Source organism: Amia ocellicauda, chromosome 13 (genome assembly GCF_036373705.1).
Source record: "Amia ocellicauda isolate fAmiCal2 chromosome 13, fAmiCal2.hap1, whole genome shotgun sequence".
NCBI classification, from domain to species: Eukaryota; Metazoa; Chordata; class Actinopteri; order Amiiformes; family Amiidae; genus Amia; species Amia ocellicauda.
In genome coordinates this window covers 19421622-19445257 of record NC_089862.1, presented here as the reverse complement: position 1 = coordinate 19445257, position 23636 = coordinate 19421622, and the positions used below count along the sequence as shown (strand labels likewise).

At 37.3% G+C, this 23636-nt stretch overlaps 1 protein-coding gene across 2 annotated transcripts in view; it reads left to right on the top strand.

Annotated features, from left to right (window-relative positions):
• The window catches only part of grk4 (G protein-coupled receptor kinase 4), a 59864-nt gene that overhangs the window by 19600 nt on the left and 16628 nt on the right, over positions 1 to 23636 (top strand). For both annotated transcript variants that reach the window (XM_066720114.1, XM_066720115.1), the window contains exons 2-5: positions 1671 to 1766; positions 11819 to 11931; positions 13350 to 13427; positions 13968 to 14068. In XM_066720114.1, coding sequence (XP_066576211.1) covers positions 1671 to 1766; positions 11819 to 11931; positions 13350 to 13427; positions 13968 to 14068 — 388 coding nt within the window. The remainder of the gene's footprint in view (positions 1 to 1670; positions 1767 to 11818; positions 11932 to 13349; positions 13428 to 13967; positions 14069 to 23636) is intronic.

Genomic DNA, 23636 nt, shown 5'->3' with positions numbered 1-23636 from the left:
CTCTCTTCCCCCCCTGCCACAACTCCTAATAACATGCTATTTATTAAGTGTGTAGTCCCAGCATTTATTATAGTCATTATTATAGTATATTGTAGGCTTGACTTTAGTGATTAAACTCACAAAACTGACAGTTGCTCAGTGGTTCAGCAAAATACTTTTCACTCTAGGGCTGTACCAGATTTGCCATCAAGTTTCAAAACCATAAGTATCGAATATAACTGTTGAAACCAACTGAATTCGTTTTTTTGTCTGGCAATAACATGTTATAAAAGCTAATGAAACTGAACAATGATCCTTTTGTAAAAATTAAAATCCCCTTTAATCATCAACACCGGGGTTCCCTGAAACTGATGCTGTGAATGTTGGTCTCAATTCAGTTTCATTTTCAGGCATTTTCTCTTCAGTTTCTCTGCTTATTTTAGAGACGGTTCATGAAATGAGAGTGATCCTATTCCGTGCTCACAAACTTACTCAGAGCTGGACTTTGCTCAGACACACTAAACCGTTTACTTTACTTTTGAGTTTTAGATTTCCTTTCATGTCTGTGTCTGCACTTTCGCGTCTAAGATATAGACTTTGATAGGATGTTAACATACTCAACATTAGTGTCTCCTTACTGCTGCATACCCTTTATGCGTTTCTGACCTAATGCAATGTCTTTCACAGCATCTATCTTTGTATTGTTTGCTTTTCTTTTGAAGGGTGTTATGACCACCAGTATGTATTATGATATTTTGGACAACTGCGTACTGTCTGCATTGATGTTGACAGTATAATCACATCACAAAGTTGGAGTGCAACTCTGTGTTTCAGGGAGAATATTGCTGACCTAATTTCTATAGCATATCAAGGATGACATTTTTGTTTTCTTTTACTTTTGGTTTTACTGTTTATGGATGAAATATTTGAACAATACATGACTCAATTTTATTGGTAAAGTCCTCAAAAGCACAGTCTCAGCTACATTTTCAAGAGTCAGACCGTATTCATATTCAAGAGTTGTTTTTTAAAAGAATGTTGTTTTTTACATTTTGATAGTTTTTACTTTTATTTTTTTGATATTGCTTACTACTCTGTCCTGCACGTTTAGTTTTACCTTCCATTAAGGATTTTGTTTTCTCCTTTCAACTTTACCTGATCTGGATTCAATCAAAACTTGAACTCACCTGCCAATCACGAATTACAGCCCCTGCTGTTTGATGGCTGGTTTTCACTGGGTAGAAGGAAGAAGCCTGTGGCAAACAAAACACCAGGGTTTGTAATTTGCAATTGGCAGGTGTGTTGAAGGTTTTGATTTAATCTGCCTTTGTGTAACCCCTACAAGGAAAAACAAGAGAGCAGACAACTGTTTTTTTACTCCTCCTGGAAAAGTGAAATCATACAATAGCCTTTGTACTGCCTGCCTTTTTTGAAGTACAAAATGAATTTCAATGCATGCATATGTATTACATTTATTTTTATGGACTAATTTTTTAATGCCAGGAAAAGAAACAATGGCTCAATAGCTTGCTTTCTTAGAGCTGTGTGCACATTCTTGTATATAACTCAACAGGACAGCTCTAGTCTGCTTGCAATATTTTTAAAACCAAGGACATGGCGTGACTTCTTCAAGCAGCTCCAGGACTGAGACCTTCTCCCGTTCTCAACGTGCTTTTCATATTTTCTTGCAGGTGGAGGAGGGAAGAGGAATGGCCGCAGCAAGAAATGGAAAGACATGTTGAAGCTGCCGCATATCAGTCTTTGTGAAGAGCTGAGGAGAACAATAGGTACGTGGTGAGGGGGGGACTAAAAAACAAGGGTTTCAAACAAGCCTACACAATGAGACAACTCATTGTGAGTAACTCAGGTGTCTGCCTTCCACTGGTATTCGTCACCAGGCCAAATTAGACTTAAGTAGAGTGATGTGAGGGCAGCATAGCTTTAGCATGGCTTGGTAAACTTGTCTAGTTTCCTCAATAGTTCCATCAACAATTGGTTTCACCCAAACGGAGAAACGTACCATTTAAAAAGTCCATATAATCCAGAAGGGATACTTAGAATATCTTATTTGTGTGTTGATGCTTCAGTTGATTTTTGCCAAAGTGTTGCTGAACACATTGTTGGATAAAAGTTATATATGATATTGTTCCCCAAAATTATTGTACTTAGTATATAATTCCAGAACAAACGGACACCTCCTCCAGTCCCACAACACATGTATTATACAGGCAGTTAAATAATTAATGCTGAACATGATGAGTTTACAGTTGCTCTAAATCAATGTATTGATTTCTAAAACATTTCTAGTCCTGCACTACGTACTTCAGTGAACATAGTGCTGATCAGTCAAGATCTAGACTTTGATGCCATTTGCTACTCCATGGGAATGAGTTGATGCTCTGTCCCATTAAACCATGAAAGCATTAGGCATCATAACCATTGCTGGTATGGTGCAGGAACCAAATGCTGCCCTGGACTCACATTCTTTCATAAGATGGTCACATGAACACGCCTGTCAAAGTCTTGACAGAACATGAGTAATAAGGAGAACAGAGACTGGAGCTCCCTTTCACTGCCTCATTCAGCGCTCAAGGGCATCATGTCCTTGACCTCTTTACCCTTCCTTCAGTGAAGCTGTAAATAAGCCCCTTCTTTGGCAAGACACATTTGGACATTTCTGGGGGACAATGTTTGAAGATATGAAGGTGGCAGTGTTCTAAATGACAGTATAAGTGTACGGTCCTGCCTCTGTCAGATTTATATTCCCCTGTATCATATATTTTTAACATTTGACTATTTTTATCTTTGGTACTTTAATTTGGTACTTCACTGCAGGCAAGTAAGAGATCTCTCCGTGCTTAAGTAACTGAGATGGCTTCTCCTGTATTATTAAATTTTTTGCGTGCCTTTAGTTGCCATCACCTTCAGAACAATCAGACACCTGAATGTCAACAGGGCAATATTTTTAGGAAGAAAGGAAGTGAGATGAAAAGTGGATCTGACTTACTTTGCATAGTGAGTATAATTTAATAGAAGCAGTGTTTTGTGTTGTTTGGTTTGCTTTTTGCTTTGAATACCTACAAAATGGTGAGGTAGTTATGAAATAGATCAATTTTGACTCCCTCCCCCTTAATATACACTTTACAAGCAGCTCTTGTTTTTATTGTTTGGAGTGGACACATTACACACACACTGATCAACATTAACTTGGAGATTTATTAACCCCCAAATAATTAATCAGCAGGAATAATATTTACATTTTCTGCAAATCACAGCTTATTTTAACTGTATAGAACTGACGTGCATATTAGAATGTGTCAAAGTCAGTCTGTGCAGAGCTACTGACCTGAAAGTGACACCCCCACATCTTTTGAAACTGTTCACTGGAAACCACTTCAAACAATCACTCCAAAGATGACCAAGACATTTCACCCACTTTCACTATTTTATTACCCTCCCCCCACCCCGCCACCTCACACATCACCTTGAATTGCAGTCCCATGTTATCTGAAGGGCAGTCTCTTTCTGCTGTGTCAGGGTAGTGCTTGCTAGGGAGTGTTGGTTTCTTCTTTTGCACAGTGGATGACTCCAGAGAAAGACAGTCCAACTCTGGTTTCTGAGAGCTTCCCAGTCTTTGCATTTGAATTCTGTAAATTCGGTTAAAATCTGCTAATTGGTCAAGCCTCTATTAACGTGACACTCTACAGGTGACAGAGTGATGGCCTCTGATGATTGTTGTTCACACATCCCTGACTTAGTGAATCTGGAAGGGCGGGGACATTTTTTTTTTTTTTTTACATTTGTCACATGTCAGTCTGATTTAATAAATGGTAGTTCAGCAAGGAAGAACATCTGCAGCCCTGGAGTATGGCCTCAGGCTTGAACTTCAGTTCAAAGCCCAGCCCCCACTGATTAATGAGAAAGCAATTAGTCTGACGTGATTTGTCTTGCTGAAAAGGATCTTGCTTTAAGTTTCAATTGCCCCTCCAGCATGGAATTTTATACACTTGTATGATTATTCCTCTGTTTTTTTTTAAGCAAACGTGGGCTGCAATATTTTAATATACATTGGCCTTATTATTGTATGAAGGAATTATCACTGAAGCAGCCAAGGCGACTTCTGCCTTTAAAAAACAACTACGTTTATGGACGTAGTTCACAGGGATGTTGATGTTTAATGTGAAGTGCAAAGCATGGCCTACCCAGAGTATATGATCCCCCTTTATCATATTATTAAGGCCATGAGCTGAGCCGCTTTCTTAATGTCTGCAGGATAATGTTAATTTAACAGCAAAGAAGCAGAAGAGCACTTGAAATGTTAAGAAAGTTACAGTGTCCAGACATGCAACCAGGCCTCATAAAGGCTTCTGTGTCTTTAATGTACTCATGCAATTTATTCATTTTTTTGTCAGGGAGTATGAAATTGTTGGTCTGCCGGGCAGTTATTATATTCACAGCCCATTTCCACTGTGCTGAGGTAGTTAACTCATTTAAAAATATCCCTTTTAAGTACCTGAGTGAGGCATTTGTTTATACAGTACATTTAACTATTGACAACTGAAGTGAGACTTGAACTGCTATAGAGGTCCCTGCACTGAATGCATGATTATACTGCACATGTTTGTACAGTATAGAAGAACCACCTCTGCCTGCCTTTTTAAGACCCCTTGAAAAGAGACAATAATTTAAATGGGTCTATTCTGGTAAGTACATTTACCAAATTTTACAGATAAAAAAAAGAAGTGATAGAACTAGCTAGTAGTGTGGTTGCATTGGAGTGCTGAAACACCGTTGTTATCGAAAAGCAAGATCCTTTTTTTCATGTAGATATGTTTCTGCTTATTTGCATCTGTGATGGTAGCCTGAGGTAAAACTTTTTAGCTGCTTAGCTTAGTAAGTTCTTGTCTAATGCTTGAAGACTTGTATTGCCAATGTTTATATAATATCCTCTATAAACGCTGTTTCTATTAACAAAGGGATACATTTCCTTTATTAAATAAACAGGGATGTATGGCTTTCCCATATCCTATGTTTGTAGTATTGTGTTTATTTGTCTTTCATCACTGAAAAACTGAATGCTTCAGAAAGTCTTTTAGCAACAAATCCATAGTATATATAAGCAATATAGCATATTCACAGAAACGAAATCCTACTTTTTGTTTGGTAAACCTGATGCATACTTTTTAAAAGAAGTATGTTCTACTCATCCTGGTTTTTCACACATGTTCAAGTTCTCTGTTTTGTGTGACAAACAAGTCTTTCCTTGTTTAACATCAGGACAGGCAGATGCTCTTTTTCTGGGTGTTGATGTTGTTCAGGCCTTTAAGTGAGTCTGCCATGAAGTGAGCTGGATGTGAAGTTGTTTTGAAAATGTGAAACACTTTGGTAAAGCTCAGCCTCTCTTACTGGAGTAGCACTTCCTTATCGTCCTACTCCAAAGCCTCTGGAACCTACTGACATGAACAAAAAACAAATCTATGCTTCATGTAGATAAACTGGAACCTGCAATCACGTATTTAAAAAAAGTGCATTAGCATAGTGCCATGTAGAAGACTCCGAAGGCTATTGTGCCTTATGTTTATACTTTACTAGACAAGGAAATAACACAACCAGAGATTAAAAGTACAGGATCAGCATTTAGTACCTATCCCCCTTTATTCTGCAGTCAAAGGCATTATTGTGTAGACTTTATTGTTCTTTAGCATTATTGACATTCCTTCTGAGCATTACATATTAATCTTCCAATACATAAAGAAGTCTCCATTAGGTATAGAGAAGCTAATATCCACATGCTCGTAGACGTCTAAACAAAATGTATAGCCTATGATTAATTTGCTTTTCACAAAAAATGTATGGTGCTGAGATGAAATGAACCCAAAGATTAATATTTCTTAGAGAATATATGGAGATTTGACTGTTTTAAAGTAAGAGGAGTTAGTATTTGGAATGAGAGAAACACGAGTGCGATCTGTACTGTAGTGGAGTTGAAATAGACAGGACTGCATCCCAAAGACTAGCCTCAATTCCCCACCATGTTTCGTTGACAGTTCAGTGAATTGACTTGGTCTTATTCATTTGGTACCAAACAATGATCTACAGGAGCAGCATCTAAGGTGCAAAATTACCCAAGCACATTCTGCTATGTGTTTCTTGTGAAATGAATCTGGACCTCCACATTATCTGCTGTAAGTGTGCTGGGCTTTGCGAGGGAGAAACATCAGCCAGCTTTGCAAGGCTCTGTGGAATGTTGGGCAGGAAGCCGGGAGGAATATCCCAGGAGGATATCTGGAAAAGCTCCAGGATAATATGAATCCTGCGCTGTCGTCTAACGAGTCAGACTCCATAATATTCATCCGCAACTGCAAGACTGTTTATTCTTTTGTTTCCTACACTTCTAGGGGCATAGCTTGTGTATTTTGTCAAGTTTGAAGAATAAAAAATGAAATATTCCACCATGTGTTTAGTTATAAAAAAATAAATAGGTGGGGATTCCTGAGTAAGGAAGGAAAGGAAAGCGAACAACAGTGTTTAAGCACCACACAGCTTGGCACATTGGCTTTGTATGTGGTTACAGGCTGCTGTGTATTAGGGACTTAAAGCAGGAGATTTGATTCTCGTCTTGCATCTGTTTCTGTGCTGGCTCGGGTCTTTATACACATATTTTCTACGCAGTTCCGTCAGTTTGTTAAGCTTTCATTCGTTACATTCACTTTAATTTAGATAACGCTTTGGCTACAGGAAAGAAAACTGTTTCCATTGATGTGACGTCAACCCATAAAAGTTGAAATTTTTATTACCGATACAAGTTTCTTATGATTTTTACCAAAACATACTAATCTGTCAGTAGTTTTAGAAATTGGATTATTTTGACTAAACGCAACCTTGACGAGGGCTTCGAATTGTGGTTATGCATGTTTAATAGAAATACTGGGAAATGGCAAACTTTGTAATCTCAGTGTGCCCTACACTGTCAGTGGTGGCTTTGCCTTGTGTGTTTCGCACCCAGCCTGTGCCTTCAAACTCTGCAGGATTATGGGGGAGCGGGGTTCCAATTTTAAATGAAGCAGTTCTGTTTGGAAAGTGAAAGGTTGAGCTTTGCAGGGATTTCCTGTAAAGCCAGTATCACAATCAGGCTTGTAACGCACACTGAGCCTGATGACGTACAGGCTGTTGTCATTAGCAAGGACATTCACCTCCCTCAGTGGGGTTTTGGATATTAAGCTCAAGACGGCGCAGCAGCGGTGATGGATAAATCCACCCTGTGATGGTATTATGGTGGGTCATTCATAACTTCAAACACTGAAGCTTAAAATGTGTTGAGTGCTTCAATAATCGCTCTAGAAGACTTATACATTATTTTATATAATATATATATATATTTTTACCAGTTTAAGATTATGTTGCTCAGGAAAGAGTGGGAATGTACTTTAAGTATTTTAGTGATAAAATCTGATGTATATGCTCCCAATAAAGGGTCTGTGACTCTCCAGTACAATATGACAAAAGGCCACATTCAGTTGGTTATACATTGCTTCTAGGTTATCTGGTGGAAAAGTTTACACAAACGTACATTTCAGGTTTAAAAGCCTTGACTGTTTTATTGAATGTATTTAGTTTGTTGTTTTAGAACATCTGAACAGAAACTCAAAATATGATGCTAATGCTTTTAAGTGAGAGGAGGAGAGGAGTAAATATTTGATAGAAACTTAGAACAAGCTATAAACCAATTTTATTGGGAGCAATTTAAATACAAGAATACTGGTACGTGTTCCATTAATGCTTGAATGTGTTACTACTGATGGTGGTTTAGAAAAATATAGCAGTGTATGTTCCCTTGGGTGGCCTGTGATTGGATCTTGTTGTTGTTCATATTCAGTGACCTACACCCTTGAACTTTTTTCACATTTTGTAGGGTCAGTGCCTTTATTTAAGTGCCTTTAAGTTTCATGCATTTAAATTATTCTTTTCCACTTATTCCACACCGTTAAGGGGAGAAAAGGCTGAAATATCATAATTGGATAAGTCTCCACCCCCCTGAGTGAATACTTGGTGGCTGTTGGGATAGGTCTCTAACAACTTTGCAAAACTAAATTTGGCTGTATTTGTATATTATTTTATGAATTTGGAATGGCCAATTATTACTGAAAATAAAATACAAATTCTCCTCTTACATTTTTTGGAATTGCCAGTACTAATGCATGTAGGCTCATCACCACATCCCCTGCCACCACACTTGGGGAGGCTGAGAAAGTATGACTGGGATCCTCTAATCCCAGCTGCCCTCGAGCCACCCATCAAAGACATTTACCTTTTTGTTGCTCAGACACTCCAGTGTAGTTTTGGCTGTGTGCTTCAGGTCATTGTCATTCTGAACGGCAAACTTCTGTCCCAGTCTCAAGCAGGTTCCTTTTTAATATCCTCTCTCTTTTTTTAAACCAAAAATAATTAAGCTAAACAAATCTAATGTTGCCAACAATGTATTTAAAGAGAGAGGGAGTCTGTTTGTTTACAGTTAAGGAACTTGAACTTTGACTTTTGACAAACTGTGGATTTGAATAATTTGTAAAGTTTTAAAATTACATAACATAACTGACATTTTTTTTAAACAGCTATACCATCTATCTTTGCAAGGCAAGAGTTTTAGTTTTCCTAATGTTTGATATTGTAATTACTTAATGCAATTGTAAAATTAAAATGTTTTTGCTATAATGAATCTGTGCATAGCGGATTGAGCAAAGCAGGGTATAGCCTACCTGTATGTAAGTTACTTTTGAGATGTCTGCATAAATTACAAAGTGATGCTGGACCCTGAGGTGTGTAAAAAAGTTGGATGCATTTCCACCATGAGCACAAGCCAGTGTTCTGCAGCGTCTGCAAAAAAGGGAATCCATCTTCAAACACTTAGCCATCTTTTTTCTCATCTCCAAAATATATCCATGCAGTAGATTGAATGTTTTGCGAGTTGGAAAAGATCTTCTTCAGGCGTTTTGCCAAGAATTTGAATTATCATTGCTTCGTTTGGGAGCAGACATTGCTAATGATCAACTGTATAGCACTCTTTCCAACACAACTTTGCGGTGATGATAATTAACAGGAAGGTGTGTTGAAGGGAGTTGATTCAAGAAGTGAGAGCGCCAAGCACTCAGTAATGCTTGTCCAGAGTCAACAGTGAGCTTCCAAAATAAGGGAGACTGCTCGGCGAGTATTAAACTATATATAAAGCAGTTATCAATCAATTTATATTACTAAAGTAATGCAGCACTCATGTCACATACAGGACGTATACTGTAATTATGATAATCAGGTTAAAGCGCAATAGGAACGATATCTATAGCCACGGTAAACATTAAAACACCACAGTACACTGCCCATCCCTAGCCTCTCTGATCAGTCTCCTTCTTGCTTGGTTAATCAGTTTAGAGGGAAGATCAGAACTAGATAGGGCCTTGGTGGTGCCATACACCTTCCACTTTTTATTCATTGTCCTTACCCTGTTCATGGGACATTGAAGGCCTTTGATGATTTGTTTTATATACATAACCTGATCAGTGCCTTCAAAGCTCCTTGGTGCTCATGGTTGAGTCTTTGGATTGAAATGCACTACCCAGGAGAGTGAACCTGCAGGAGTTAACTGCTGAAATTATCCTGAAATCATGTGAATCACTACAATTTAACACAGGTGGAGGCCATTTAATTTGGTGTGTATACACCTGAGCTAATTTAATAGCTAATTGCTATTAAAAGGGGGGTGGACTCTTATCCAACCAAGCTATTTCAGTTTTAGCTTTCTACACATTTCCTAGCTTATTATTTTTTTCCCACTTGGAAATAGTGAGCTAGGACGAGTAGATGCCAGCAATTACTAGAGCTTTCGGCTCCAGATCTGGAGAAAGGTGTTTCTCCACAGATGCATGCTTTAGATGCTTTTTTAAAAGCTGCTCTATAGTACTTTCTAGGCCTTTGACACTCTCTCTAAAGGCACCAAAAGTGACTAAATGGGGTAGTGTACTCCATTTTGATTTACTATCCTAAACATATTTTAGTAGAGTACTTAGTTTTATTAATTACGTATTTTTCCAGTTTCTTGATAGATGTAATTGAAAGACATCTTTGTTTTACCTGCAGCCCCCTGGCCCCTTTGGCTTGGGGGCACCCCTGTTTCAGGCATATGTTTCCTCTGAGCTGTTGACAACTCCATTTCAGGGAATTATATTTGAATGCTAGAAGCCATTCTAAAAAAAAAAGGATACCATGACCCATGCAATGCTATTTTAGTCTTTGATTATAGTTACTAAGTTTCCTGTTTTTTGTATTATGATTTTTTTGGTAATGTTCACATGTACATAAAACTATATTAAATTCTTTTTTTAGAATGGTTTCACAACTTTTTGTTTGTTCACACGAGCTTATTTATTTTGAATTTGACACCACCCAGATTCATGAGCTCTGCCTGATTATTGTCAGATATGCTGTTGTAGAATTGAACTTGACCGTTTCATGTCAAACAGACCAATCCACCTACAGTAAATATACTTTTCAGCAGTATAGCACTCAACAGTAGTTATCGATGTATTTATTATAAACAATTATCTATATGCATGTCAGAGTTTGCAGAATCCTTATTTATTCAGAAAGTGGAATTGTTTTTCACACTACATATTTTATGGCGGCTGTGGTATGAATTTCAACCTTCTGCAATAGACCCTGCAGGATTCACAAAGGCCAATGGAGAGATGGACATGTTTGTGGTTTACTTAATTTTTGTCCTTACCAGTGTGGAAATCAACAGTTTTTGTTGTTGTTCTTCCCATTACCCCCGGCATGGTTTGGCTCCTCACTGTGCTACACTCATGATGGGAACCAGGGAGACCACTCAACGTTAGAGGGCCCCATGCCAGACTGTTCACTACTGCATTCATTCATGCATTCATTTATTAATTTCTTTCTCTCCTCGTTTTGCTTATTTAATAGATTTGCTTACATTAAACTACTCCGGCGTTCCTTTTTATAGAGCATCTTCTTTAAGAATGGTCAGCCAAAGCTCATGACAGTGGGCGGAGCAAACACATGTAAGAGTGTCTGAGAAAATGGTTTTAGCAGAATCTACTGGCATTCCAAAAATATAAATGCTTACCTCGGTACTGTAGAGCACTACACTGGTGTAGAGGACGGGTCCTCTGGCTGTGTACCACAGGGGTTCCAGCTTCCTTGAGGCCAAGGGTGCACCTACATCCCATCGTTATACATTGTGAACACCTGTCTTTTATTATTTTAATGATGTCCTAATATTTCTGGTCCGTTATTTAACAGTCCTTGCCTCTGGTGAGGAAAATAAAGTCCTCTGAGACCTGTTATTGCGGAACAATGGGGTTGTTTTATAATGAGATCTGTTTTGGGATTGATACAAGCCAATAACTCATTTTTACAGTTGGATTCAAATTTCAAAGCTCCAAATATGTATGGAGGGGTTAGGAAGTATCCTAATGTAGTTATTATTTTTCTCCTCCTCAAATCTATGATTCAAGGGCACCGCTAAAAAGCTGTTCATATTGACCTAACCACAATGTCTTAAGTGTTTTTCCTTCAGGAGACGCACTGAATACCAGCTTTGCTTCTCTGCTGTAATGCAATTATAGTCATGCATAATTTAAACCATTTGATTAACGTTTTCAGTAATGCTAAATGAGAGACCATGGATGAAATCAACAATCTCAACATCTTTCAGAGAATACAAGCTGACCCACCATAAGGTGTACTTTATGTGAAAGTGAATGCCTGTTTTTGGAGGGATTGTTAATAATTTCCTATACTGAGTGCTATCCTTTACTTTCCCCCTCAGATCGAGATTACTCCAGTCTTTGTGAGAGGCAGCCCATCGGGAGACTTCTCTTTCGACAGTTCTGCGATACGCGGCCAGAGCTAAAGCGCTGCATTGAGTTCTTAGACTCTGTGGTAAGTGCTTTTATTTTGACCTCACTGAAATGTTTCCTGTACAGCAAAGCAGTGTTAATAGCTTTGCAGCCAGCTGACACTGCATCAGGGCTGGAAGGTCTTGAGTTTGAATCTCCTCTGGGGTATTAACCTGGACCTCTCTCTTGGTTCAGACCAGAGAAAGGCAAGCAGAGTAGACAGTGCGTCCCAGGCTTTCAAGCTGCATGACACAGGATCACTTTTATTACACCTCCAGTGTGGTGAATTTGTGGTTGTTAGAAAGAGGAACAGAAACAGCATCATGTCTTGCAAAACAGTCATGAAATGAATCAGTTTATGTGGCCAGTCTAATATCATGATTGTTTTAGTTTAATTCCTTTCAGATTTCTGGGTTATTAGTGGTTTAGAATATCACTCTCCTCTCCAGAGAGATCTGCACAACAGTACAAGAAACTGATCCTTTTGTAAAGCCATATTTAAAGAATAGTGCTTATTGGTGTAATCTTCGTTAATTGGGTGTCTTTCAGCAGGTTTCACAGGCTTTTGACTTACTTATAGAGTTTTACTGTTAAAAGATATGGCTGCAGGCCCCACCCCCTCAAGCCAATGGTGACATGATATTCGGTTTTCTGTGGCTGGAATTTCCTATCATCTTCTTCCCCATCCCCCTTGATAGTGCGGTGTCTGTAATCTTGTCTTGTAATGTTATTGTAAACCTAATCATTTGGCACATTGCATCCACAGGTCATTAATCCACAGGTCTTCTGGTGGATAGTCACGAGCAAGTGCTCAGTTTCAGACTAGCTCTTTATCTTTGAATAACAGAGCTGACTATCCGTCTCTCCTTATGTCATATCCATCCACCGCTCTGTCTCAAAACAGGAAGCTTTTTAATGCCTTAAGTAAATACTTAATTTGCTCCATACCCCTTTAGGTTTGTCTCAATGTTCCCTCATTAGGCTGAGGATATCGAAACCATTTACTACCATGATGTGTAGTTATTGTGTCTTTCCATAGAAACAGATAGCTCCCATTACATAGCAATTTGATCTATTCCAGGTTATAAAAGCTGTGGGCTCTTCTGTATGAACTATAAGGATGAAACCAATATATTTCATATACAGTCATTTGCACTTCATATGTCTGGCCATTTAAATTCTCTTTAAATAAGTTAATGCCTGGAATGGATCAATGTGACGTTTAGTGGAAGACTTTTCTGATATACTAAAACATTTACCTTACTTTAGGAAGATTGTATAAGGTTGTATATTAAAGTACACTTAGCAGAAATGAAAAACCACCAAATGTGTTTGCATTTTATTTTCTTCTTAGGATGTACTGACTGACTGGAAATGTATATGTTTTTGTGCTTTTTGTTCTGGATACAGAGAGACAATGGGAATACCATGTTTTCAGATGCAGTTTTCTGTCTTTAACAGGCAGGGTATGAGGTGGCACCAGATGAGAAAAGAAGAGACTGTGGGTTGAATGTTTTAGACACATACTTTAATAATGGGGTAAGTATGCTGTTCAATACCTTCCTTCTTTGTTTTTATTTATCTATTCATGTATTTATTGCTTTTAGACCAACTTAAATTTAGAATAGTTATAATTAACATTAAATGGGATCCCTATGCCCTGAGGATAGGCAATCTAATTCACATGAAGACTTATAGCTTGAAATTATGTCACTTTAATATGTTGACTTCTTTGCTATGTGGAAATGAAATACTTGAGACTAATAAGGAAGTAAGGTAATTTATGTCTATCGCTATAGGCTATAAAATGTAGCAACACAATTCCCTACTTAAGCAAGATGTTTTTTCTGAGCTAAAAGACATAGTACACACATCTCTGTGCTACTGGATATGGTGTCTTACATCAGTGATAAGTTCCATTAGGGTGAAACTGATTTTATTGCTTTGGGACTTGACACTTCTGACTGAGTTCAGGTTTCCACCCCCCTTCCCCCTTTTTTGATGTATTTTAAGCACCAAAATGTCTGAAGAAGAAAAAATGAAAACTTTATTTTAATTAATCATTTCCTATATTTTTAGTCTGCAGCCCATTTACCAGAAATACCTCAGGAAGTAGTACGAGAATGCCGTGAGAAACTGGACCAGAGTCCCTGCAAAGAGCTCTTTAAAGAGTGCACTAGGTAAGATTATTGCTTCCTGTTGCACTGTCTGTTACATTAAATGTGCATATCATATACACATACAAATATATCTGTGTATCTGAAAGTGAAATGCATGTCTGTAACAACTCATTGTGGAGAGGTGGAGAATGATTGAACCGCAAATGATTGTTTCACTTTTGATACTTCATGTGTCTGTTGAATTAAACTGAATCTTCCTAAGTTAGAAATACTGTCATCATGACTTACATTTCTGGCAGTGGATTGCTATATATGGTTTGAATGAGAGCACAATGAATGAGAGAAAATACCAGAATGAGAAATCTGAGCTCAGAGAGTTAAGTTTGTGCCATGTTTGGAAACGGAACGCTCATAATATTTTTCGACGCAGACTATCATATGCTTCTTATTAGTAGGCAGAACGTAAGGGATTAGCAATTGAAACAGACTGACAAGTATTGTCATTTCCATTCTGTAAAACAAATCGGGGGATATATGAAAGGATTTCATAATATATAGAATTGACTTTATAATATACAGTACTGTGCAAGAGTTTTAGGCAGTTTAGCTGTTTTGAAGGCAAAGGGTGCTCACACCAAATATGGATTTGATGTAGATTTTTCTTCTGTTCACTCACTTTGCATTTAGTTAATTGATAAATATAACCTATTAACGTCTATTTTTGAAAGCATTCCTACTTTACAGCATTTTTTCACACCTGCCTAAAACTTTTGCACAGTATTGTATATTATAAAGTAAATTCTATATATTATGAAATCCTTTCATATATCCCCCGATTTGTTTTACAGAATGGAAATGACAATACTTGTCAGTCTGTGTCAATTGCTAATCCCTTACGTTCTGCCTAAAATGTAAAAGATGGAAAATAAACACTGACTCCAAAAATGTATAACAAAATATATTCTTGTTCCGGTCAGTATTTAGGGTGGTAATCATTTTAAAAATTGGAGGACTGGCGGTCTGAGCAGCCATCCTTGTCTCAACTACTCACTTTTCCGGAAAATGTGCGTTTCCGAAGCATTCACGAGTTCTCCCCCACACAATGCCCTCATTTCCTATGAGCTCACAGTATCCTCTGCACACTGGTATGTGCGTTTTCATTCGTATCAGTGAAATAGTGCAGGAAGTAAGAAACGGTTCTTTCGATTGCAGTAACGGCTACAGTGCTACAATAGACACCCTTGGTCCAAACAGATGTTTGCGAGGGCCAGCTCATTGTTTCCGTTCTGACACTATTTCATTGGAACTGGAACTTGTTGAAAGTGAATTCCCCTTCGTAAGATGTTTCCAGCCTCTTTTTTCGGTAGGGAGAAAAATTTTGGGAATTCATTAAATTTATGGTAAATAAAGGTAAACCTCCAGGGCCATTCATTTATTTACGGAAATAATATGGTCAGTCACTACTACAAATAAAGTAAAACAACTTTGAATTTAATACATTTTACCAGTTAGTGGAGAAAAACAAATGTATTAAAAAAAAAAAAAGTCTGTTGATACAGTATATTGCAAAACTCCATAGTGGGGGAGGTCCGATTTTATTTTTGTCACCATTACAAGTAACTGTTACATTGCAGTAAAAAAAAAAGTGTAATTTCTGAGAATTAGAACAACAATCTCAGATGCAACACTGTGATCTGTTTATTTCCAAACTTAAAAGTAAATGGAAATGGAAGACGGACAAGACTGAGCTGCTCCTTTCATAGTGTGACCTTAAGCAGGTACGTCCGTCTCAGTGCTCCATGGGAGTCGGACAACTTAAGCTTCACAGTCTTAGAGGCGACCAGCCACTACTTTGCAGTGAGGCAGGCACACACTACTGACTTTTAAACTACACAGTCCCTGTCGGATAAAACCGTGCAGCTTCCAACCATAGTCGACAAGTGGGGCAGCTGTGATTCCAACTGGCAATATCTTGCTGTATGTCGCTCGCCCTGCCAAGGCTGAACAATACGAGCTATTCAGCTTCCAAATTCTTCATGTCACTTGAAAAGAGCTCTGTTATAATTTCCCCAGAAGCAAACTAGACTAGGTTTTATGAATGGATCGTGACTGGAAAGTTATTTTGATGATGGAATATAGGCTGTATTGCCGATTGACTACTGGGCTGCCAGCATAAACAAGTTGCAACTGCCAGTGTTTTCAACGGCCTCTGATGGCCCACCACCCCCAGTACAGTAGCTGTCTCAGCTGCACAATGACTCTCCAGTCACAAACAGCCTGAACAGTATAACTATACCTAACTAAGCTGAAAAATGTAACCTCAATTTGGTTACATTTAAATAAATATGGATCATGAAATGAAAACAATACACATACTTTCTATGACCTGTCTGGAATTCCCAGTGTTCTACCCATACTGACCTCTAATACTTAAAGAATAGCAGTACAGATTCAAACTTATAACTTGTGAACTCAAATCATTTAATCAATTAAAATGTACAAAATCAGTAATATCCAGGAACAGAGTCTAAATTGGAATGTAATCCACTGTCCCTTGGCCCTTGTTAAATCATGGTGGAAACATTGTCTCTGTTTTATAGAAAGTCATTATACCCATTCCTTTGTTTAAAACGGTTTGTTTGAATTGTTTGGGTGCTATTGGTGTTGTGTTTCAATAGGATGTAAAACAAAGCACAAATAGAGATCTAAATGTTATGTTTTAAATAATGTATGGCAAAGGGGTTATAAGGGGGAAGAATATCAGTTAAACTTACTATTAGTTTGGAAATATGGGAATGTGGGCAGCCATGTTGGTGAAGGGCAGTGAGGCCATTACAGAAGGTCATTTTTCTGAGGGTCTTTATGCACTGTAAATACCATAATGCTCCTAAGAGTGGGCACAATGTAGCTTTTTCTCTTTGTAGTAGTTCATTGTATGGCTTTGTAATTTGTATTTATTTTGTACTTGGTTGTGAATGTATTTGTTTTTTAATTTTTTTCCCTTATAAGGGTAATGGTTTGTTCTAAGGGAGGGGCCATTGAAACAAGGGGTGTATAATTAAGATTAATGTCCTCAGTTGGAGGAAGCTAGCTGTAATGAGTGTTAGTACTCAAACTTGGTAGCCTGTTTTAGGAGTTGGTTAACAATAGTTTTGGATACTTTATTGAAGTCTTTACATTTTCTGTTTTGTTCCTGAGCTTTCCTGAGTTTTTATTGTTTTGTTTTACAACATATTTCTATTAATGCACATATGTTTAGTGGAAACTTTGCTGCCTTGTCAATAACTGTTCCCACCTTTATAACACCTGACGTACGGCTTGCCACAATCATGAAGAGCAAGTAATGTGGTTCTTCAGAATCTGACTATACTTCCCTAGATTTGATACATCTGTTTAAGGACGATAGCTGTAGTTTCTCTTTTAATATTTAATAACCTTATCAGACAGTCCCAAATCATGTATCTTGCACTGTTTTAATGACATTTTCTTTAATAGTAGTATTTACTGTAATCCCTTTTCGAAGAATGATTAAAAAATAAAGAAATGAAGACCTTCAGTTTATTTTCCACATACCTGAACTGTTACCACCAAAGTAATGGCCCATTATGTCATAAAGATCGGAAAAGCCGTACCACATTATTTAAAAAACCTTTCTTCTTGTAAGGAACACAGAGCAAAACCCCAGAGAGGGCTGCCATTACTTTTATACGGAAAGCCATATATATGAGAGAAGAAATCTTTCAAACAAATAATTCATGTGTGAGATGAACATGTCATGGTGTTCGCTGTGTTAAGAAACAAAACTGGTGTGTTATAAATGTAGTAACACATGGAAACCTGCTACTTGATCTGCAAATACAAGCTGTCACATTTCATTGCTTCTTGCCAGTTGTGGCTGTAATTTTTCCAAGTTCAATTTTGCATTAAGGCATGATGTTTTTGACACTTTTATGCTCATTTCCTGGGCCGTTTATCAAATGGATAAAGGGCATGTTGTAAGTGTTTCCTTCTCTTTGCACTTTAAATGGCTTCAGAAAAAAATCTATTTCAAGCTCTACTAAATGTTGTTGCTGGTCTCTGGAGTCTGGTCTTGTGGTATTGTTTAGAAGAATACAAAACGCAAAAGAAGAACCAGGAAACAAAAACGTTTCCCATGTCCCAGAATTTATTTGATTGTATTTTTCCCCCTTTTTGATTAATAAAAACAATTGCAACTCACTCTCATCCACGTTTAAACCAAGCCTAGAAGGAATAGTTTGTCTTTTGAAACTCTCAGCACAACACTTTAATATACATATGCATGCATGTGCGTACAAACTGCATGTCTCTGACACTGTGTGGTAGCTGATTTAATTCCTCTTTTTTTGTTGTGCAATAAAGCTGTACATTGGTATAACTTAGGGCTGGGTGATATGACTTAAAAATAATATCTCGATATTTTTAGAAGTTTGGGCGATACACAATATATATCTCGATATTTCTTGTTTTTATCCAATCAAGCCACAAAATAAGACCAAAGATATTCAAATAGTATTTTGTTAATCCTCCAATAAGCAAAACTAACTGATACTACATGCAGGCTGTCAATGTAAATATATGCAGAATGCAACACATTACAGTGCAAGTGTTGTGTGATTACTATTATGTGTGTTATGTTGTTATGGGATATTTATTTATATTTATCCCAGGGATTTTATATAGAACAATTATCCGTATTATATTAGGATGGTACAGCAGCTCCCGTCTAAAAACAGTCCATATTCACAGATGTCTCAAAAATGATTTATTAGAGAAAAAGTGAACATCATGATGCTTACGCGTCTAGACTTCTCTTCCTCAGAGCACATATATACATACACACAGTATGATTTACTGTCACATAACCACAGTAACACAAGTAATAGTGATCACTCAACACAAATGGTATAGATTAAGCTATTTTTACCACAGCAGGGTTTATAGTGGCGCATTAACATCTGCTAGACAGAGACATTTCTCATCCGACTGTCGCGTCTCGATTCTACTTACAAGTACAGCACGTTGTTAATACAAAATATGTATAATAATAATAATAATAATAATAATAATAATAATAATAATAATAATACAACTGTTGAACCACTTCACCATCTTAATAAAAAGAAAACGATACTTTCTGCATGTGTTTGCATTGCTTTACAATGTATTAAAATGCAAACAAACGTTATTATTAATTTTATACAAATGATATCAGTCTAAATTAGCGGGGGTGGGGGGTGCCTGCAGATCGAGTTCAGCCCGGCGACGAGAGCGGGGCGCAGCGTGTGCGCCTGCGCATTAAGCATCTCTTGGTTGTGTGTTATTGTGTGTCGGGTCTCTCTCCTCCTGTCTCTGTGTTTCTGATGCTCATTTCTTGCCGCATCCGACACGTGTGGAACAACCGGGAAGAACGCAAAGCGTCCTAATGACGAAAAATACTGACGTAAAGAGTGGGATTTGCGACACCACGATATAAACGATATAGCATAATATGAAACGATAGACGTTTTTCTATCGTCATACGATATATATCGTCATATCGCACAGCCCTAGTATACCTTATTCTGATACATTACTCAGTCACTCAGTTCTGAGTAACCGTTGAGAAGCTGAATGAGGCTCTTCCTGCCAGTAAACCATCCCTACTTATTTAATTTTTGTTTGTTCTCAGATCCATTCATTTCTTTTTCCATCTCTTTGTTATTCCAAGCATACATCCCATGCTTTGTCATTCGCAATCCACAGTAAATGTCTGTGTGTATGTATATGTGTGTGTATCTATGTGTGTGTTTTTATATATATGGATAATGTGTGTGTGTATATATATATATATATATATAATGGATATCTTATTACTTATGATGGATATGTGTATACTACTTAATTAGGTAGTCCGTTGCTTTTGTGTATTTATGTCCATCCTTTTTAGCATTTTTCCCAATACATTAATTTACTGTTTCCATTTTCTTGCTTCACTAGCCCTTATTTGCACCTTGCAATTAAATTAATAAATAATTGTATAGAAATGTACAGTTTTGCTAGGACCAACAGCCTATAGGTGATATAAAATTCACTATATGATTACATTAGATTTTTGCATTAGGATTGGTTAATTTCTTTTTATGGTTTTGATGTAGGTTTCTTCATACATTGGTGTGTATATTTCTGTTTGCGACAAAGTACCTGCAGGATTTGTGGTCGGAATTAATTCGAAAACTCGGGCAGATGCAGTAACAAATTATGTTTCAATTGAGCTACTTCACTTTCATTTTACAAAATCACCACTTCCTCGCTGTATGTCTGTTCTCTCTGCCTCAACTGCTCTCATTTCCCGTAACCTTTGAACTTTAACTTGGCGGTAACAACTATTGTCCATTTTGTCTTAAAGGGAAACTATGCTTGACTATTACACTACCCTTTTACATATTGCCATGTCGCAGGGCAGGGGAAAAAAGTATTTATTAAATAGAACAAAATGTGGATTTGGTAGTGGTACTGTTTATCTTTCCCTGGTGAAGAAATGTTGAAGTGGCCTCAGATTATCATGACATTTGTTTGAGAACAACCGTTTCATGTAGAATGAGTTGGAGTGTCCTTAATCTTTTGAATAGACAGACAGCTTCCTCCCTCTTGGAGCATCGGTTTTAATAACCTCTGCTAGACGTCTCTTGACATGCTCGGTTTCATCTTAGGCACCGTTTGTCTACTTGGCAGAGATGTGTTCTGTGGTCCATGTTTCCATGTTTATGAGCATCTATTTTTGTGCTTCAGTGAGGTCGACAGGACAGATGGTATGACGACAATGAAGGCCGCCAAGCTTTGCAGGCAGGAAGAAATGCAAGCAAAGGTCATATACACACCTGTGGTTGACATAATACTTTATGGATGACCTTGACTGTGATCTTTCCTATTTCTTCAGCACCATTGTTGAAACATTTGATCAACAGTAGTCCCAAGTCCTCAATCCCAACACTGAGTGTCTCAGTTCCTTTTCTCTTGAAAGGAGGGAATGGACAATCTCCTCCATAAATCTGTTGTGTATTCATTCTTTCTTCTGTTATACATGGATCAATCACCTAGTCATCATTTTATCTTGATAATACATGCATTCATGGACTTCACCTGCTCTACAATTGTAAAACATTTCGTAAAGACACAGTGGAGATAAAATAGTTGTTTATATATTTATAGGGCAGCATGTTCCTTTGAATGTCTGTATCACACCCAATGAACAGTTACATAACTGCAGGTGAGATCTGTACATGAACCTGCTACAGGACATGCTCCCCCAGCTTTGCTTACATTTTTTTAGCCTTAAGAGATGTTCAATTATTGACTTACAGAAGTTCTCTTATTTACAGTCCTGACTTCAAATAGACAGGCTACATCCTGATAAAATATTCCATCTCCGCATTGCCATCAGAATAAGCAGAGAGTAATGTAAACCTGTTCAGTCACATAGCCACCTAGTTTAAACATCAGGTCCTATTCAAATTTAAAGAGAAAACAATTGTGGATCAGTGATTAGTAAAGAAAGTCAGGTGTCCAGTGTATTAGATGCACGGTGAAGGAAAAAGGCAAGCTTACATAAGAAAATGGGTTGGGTCTCAAGAATGTTTTGATGTTCTTATACATGAATTCAGAACTGGACATTCTCGCTGTTCTGTCTGAAGTTCCAGAGTTTTAAATGGCGTTTATTAATATTTCTTCAAACTAAATCCCTCTTGCTGCCAGGGTTACAGCAGCTGTGTACTGTCCTTTTTGTTAAGAAATATAGAAAAAACTATATATTTAGACAATTTTATGTAATTTTGTTGTAAAAAATATTTTCTAACAAATATATCTATCCACTTGTGTCAAGTACAGGAAAGAAGTACAGTTCTGAGGCAGAGAAAAAACTAATTACAATTCTATAGCAATACTGATTGTATCCATATTAATTGTAGTAATTACTTTAAACTCAAACTTAACACAGTACATTGTTTTCCCTAAAGATGTCTGACAAATGAAAGTAGTATTAGTAGTAGGTTTGTTTACTTGTGGTGAACATGGGTAAAGGCTGTAAGGATTAACAAAAACATGTGTTCCAACTCAGCTGCAGCAATATGTATTTGCACTGCATACCTGGTTTATAAGTTGGCACACAATGTTCCTAATTTGTAATCAGAGAGAAGTTTTAATAGAAAGTGGTCCGTAGCCAGAATTGCATCGGAAGAATCCCAGCTGTGGTGAAACCAATTCAATTCTCCTGACCTTTTTTAGACCAAAATACATATTGTATAACTGTGTATTTCTCTCAGTGCTTGCTTGCCTTCATCACACTTCCAAAATATTTCTTCAGACACTCTCCAGTTTTGCTGGGAGCTGGCTGACCCCACCACCCAAAGGCTTGCTGATGCAGGTTCATACATCATTTTGTTATTTAATTCCTTAAGCATGACAGAGCAGTGTGCTCTATTGAGACAATCCTGTCCTGCTTTCCCTCCCTTATAAAAAATACAAATATCCAAATGTGTTATATGGAACGAAATCATTAATCGATAAGGTTAAATCAAAGTCACAAATAAGAGTAGAAGAGTGTAAATACCTACGACAGACATACCCACCAGCTCTCTCAGTACATGCCCACATTTTCAGTTTTTCACAGACCTGTTATAGTCCTGTATGGGTAAGGGTGCTTTAGTGAGTATTTCGTTATGGAGATCCCCAGGGTCCAATTGATAGGCAGGGAGGTGGATTGGCTGACCCCTCCTGAGACCACAAGCTCCACGACCCCACCTGCCCTCCCGTGAGGGTGTCCAGAGTCGGAGACATCTGAAGCTGCTGTGAGAGCAAAATGAATCAAACTAATTGATATCTCTGTACTGTAGTGCCTTTTAAAGGAAGGAACAGGATCTTTGAATTATATTCTAATTGCTTCCCCGGCAGTGCAGGATGTAACTGTTGGTGCTGAGGAGACGGGCTGTTTCATATTTCCCATTTGCGTCAGATTTGCAATCAAAATTCCTCTGCGGTCCTGATGTGTTTTAGAGCCACTAAAAATAATTTCCCAAAAGTCTATCATGTTTTTTGTTTTGTTTTGTTTTGTTTAAATACATGCTTTGTAAAGCCTGAATACAGATCTTACTTTTTACGTTTTGTTTTTTATTGGTATAGGCCGATATCATTAAAGCCGTATATTGTGTTTAAATGTTTTTTTAAATGGGTTTATTTGTACAGCAGAAATTATACAGTATTTTATATGTTTTGCTAATGGGCTAAAATTATTTAGCTACCAGTTGTTTAAAGAAACTGTAAAATTATGTTGAAATGTTTAAAAGTAATTATATTACAATTGTATGGTACGGTACTACTTTAATTAGAATCAGGGCTCATCAGCAAAAATAATGTTATATATTATATTAGATGTTAGTTGCCCTGGATATTGGTGGTTGGCTAACAAATATTATTATTATTACTATATTTTTTAGCCGACGCCCATATAATAATAATAATTATTATTATTATAATATAAAAAGACCTAAAAAGAGATTGGTTGGGGAAAATAACATGAAAAATATATATACTGGACCAAACACCTGCCAATATCAGCATGCTTAGTTATAATTTG